This window comes from Salvelinus fontinalis, unplaced genomic scaffold (assembly GCF_029448725.1).
Source record: "Salvelinus fontinalis isolate EN_2023a unplaced genomic scaffold, ASM2944872v1 scaffold_0074, whole genome shotgun sequence".
NCBI lineage: Eukaryota > Metazoa > Chordata > Actinopteri > Salmoniformes > Salmonidae > Salvelinus > Salvelinus fontinalis.
This window is the reverse complement of record NW_026600283.1, coordinates 195001-197500: the sequence shown is the minus strand read 5'-3', so window position 1 is coordinate 197500 and position 2500 is coordinate 195001. Positions and strand designations below refer to the sequence as shown.

At 47.0% G+C, this 2500-nt stretch overlaps 1 protein-coding gene across 7 annotated transcripts in view; it reads left to right on the top strand.

The window, feature by feature from the left end:
• Positions 1 to 2500, top strand: part of agap1 (ArfGAP with GTPase domain, ankyrin repeat and PH domain 1) — a 260949-nt gene that overhangs the window by 138172 nt on the left and 120277 nt on the right. For all 7 annotated transcript variants that reach the window (XM_055911603.1, XM_055911602.1, XM_055911601.1 and 4 more), the window contains 2 exons: positions 299 to 440; positions 888 to 1022. In XM_055911603.1, coding sequence (XP_055767578.1) covers positions 299 to 440; positions 888 to 1022 — 277 coding nt within the window. The remainder of the gene's footprint in view (positions 1 to 298; positions 441 to 887; positions 1023 to 2500) is intronic.

Below are 2500 nucleotides of genomic sequence, written 5' to 3'. Positions count from 1 at the left end.
ACTTTCTCCTCTCTCTTCCTCTGTCTCTCTCTTGCTCTCTCACTTTCTCCTCTCTCTTCCTCTGTCTCTCTCTTGCTCTCTCACTTTCTCCTCTCTCTTCCTCTGTCTCTCTCTTGCTCTCTCACTTTCTCCTCTCTCTTCCTCTGTCTCTCTCTTGCTCTCTCACTTTCTCCTCTCTCTTCCTCTGTCTCTCTCTTGCTCTCTCACTTTCTCCTCTCTCTTCCTCTGTCTCTCTCTTGCTCTCTCACTTTCTCCCTCTTGCTCTCTCACTTTCGTCTCTCTTGCTCTCTCGCTCCAGTTTGCCCTGTGGGTGGATGCAGTGATATTTGTGTTCAGTCTGGAGGATGAGATCAGTTTCCAGACAGTCTACCATTACTACAGCCGCATGGCTAACTACCGCAACACTGCTGAGGTGCCTCTGGTGCTGGTGGGGACGCAAGGTGAGACACACACACACACACACACACACACACACTGGCACGCAGAGACACGCACACACACACACACACTGGCACACAGAGACACACACACTTGCCACGCAGAGACACACATAGACACACACACACACACTGGCACACATAGACACACACACACTTGCCACGTAGAGACACACACACTGGCACGCAGAGACACACTGGCACGCAGAGACACACACACACTGGCACGCAGAGAAACATACATGCACAAACACACAGTACATGAACAGAATACTTGGTTGCACCATAGTTCCATACACGTCCTTGCATCTTTCCTCCAGCTATCTGAAATCCCTTCCTTGGAGTGCCACTGCCACCTAGCGTCTGTTTGTAATTACTGCAATAAGACATGCACTTCCTGTCTGTTAGCACTAGAGGGCGCCACATGATTGTCTATTTCTGTGATTGCAGATGCTATCAGCTCAGCCAATCCCCGGGTCATCGATGACACGCGAGCACGCAAGCTGTCCAATGACCTGAAGCGCTGCACCTACTATGAGACGTGTGCCACCTACGGCCTCAATGTGGAACGGGTCTTCCAGGACGGTAAGACTGTTATAGAAAACCAAGATAACCCACCTTTTGAGTTGTCTGTTCTAACTCAACAATAACTGTACATCATGGATTATCTATTTCCATTCATTCAACACAACTTAGATACAGGAAGTTGGGAGACAGACTTATGAGAATAAAAATACATTTTAGAATGTGTTTATGCAGATTAAATGTTTCTCAGAGGTGAATTTGGTTTAATTTGGGGTAGCAATTATCATCCATAAAATACAGTTGGTCAGCTGAAGCCACTACCTGTAATTCATACATCTCTACAGTGTGCAGCCAAAGCTCCTTCCTTCCTTTATAAAGACATGACGGGAAACAGTAAGAAGCTGGGAAGCAAGGTGACATTCCCCTGATGACTGGCCGTTTGCTTGGTCTTAATCATCTGTCAATTAACTATTAAATGGGCCTTCTCATCTATTCAGCTGAAGAGAACCGCAATTACATTTTATAATACAGGGAGGGGAGCGGGCTGAGTCACAAGGTCCCTCTAATGGACAACGGCGCCCAGTCCAGCAGCACCAGCCATTCGCTGGCCATGTCACATGATCTCAACCAGCATGGAGAAATACATAAAACACGTGATGAGGAATGAGAGGGAGAGGATGGTTCAAGAGATATGGCTGACCTGTGACTCCAAAATATATATAGCTGTTCTTGGACTCCCTTTTCCATCAAGAAATATGGCTGACCTTGGACTCCCTTTGCCCCTGAGAAATATGGCTGACCTTGGACTCCCTTTGCCCCTGAGAAATATGACTGACCTTTCATTCCCTTTTCCACCAAGAAATATCCAGTTTCTTCATTAAAGTGTCCATGTGTCCATAACAAGTATGAGACGGTCTGCATTCACTACTGTAAGTCTCTCTGGATAAGAGCGTCTGATAAATGACTCATGTCAGAATGTCTCCATGAAGCCACCAAGCCCTGGTGTCCACAGTGTTATCTAGCTAGATGCCGTTCAGAATGGACCTGTATGGTCTATAGGAGCTTGTTGGAGGTGATGTCTTCTAGAAGAGTCTTCACTATACTCCTATAGTATGGTCACCCGTGTTAATAGCAAGTAGGAGTCCTGCTCCAGTGGGTCAGCCCTGAGGCTGTTCTGCTATATCACCTATATTAATCACCAAGCTGTAAGTCATTAATAAAGCTGTGGTGTCATCATGGGGGAGCTGAGGCGGGGCATGGGCCCAGCTAGGCTGTAATTAGGGAAATATATGGCATGCAATCAGTGGTTCATTACCAGCAATACACCAAATCATCCTCCACAATGACAAGTCTTTCTGTGTGTCTCTCTCTCTCTGTGTGTCTCTCTCTCTCTGTGTGTCTCTCTCTCTGTGTGTCTCTCTCTCTGTGTGTCTCTCTCTCTGTGTGTCTCTCTCTCTGTGTGTCTCTCTCTCTGTGTGTCTCTCTCTCTGTGTGTCTCTCTCTGTGTGTCTCTCTCTCTCTGTGTGTCTCTCTCTCTC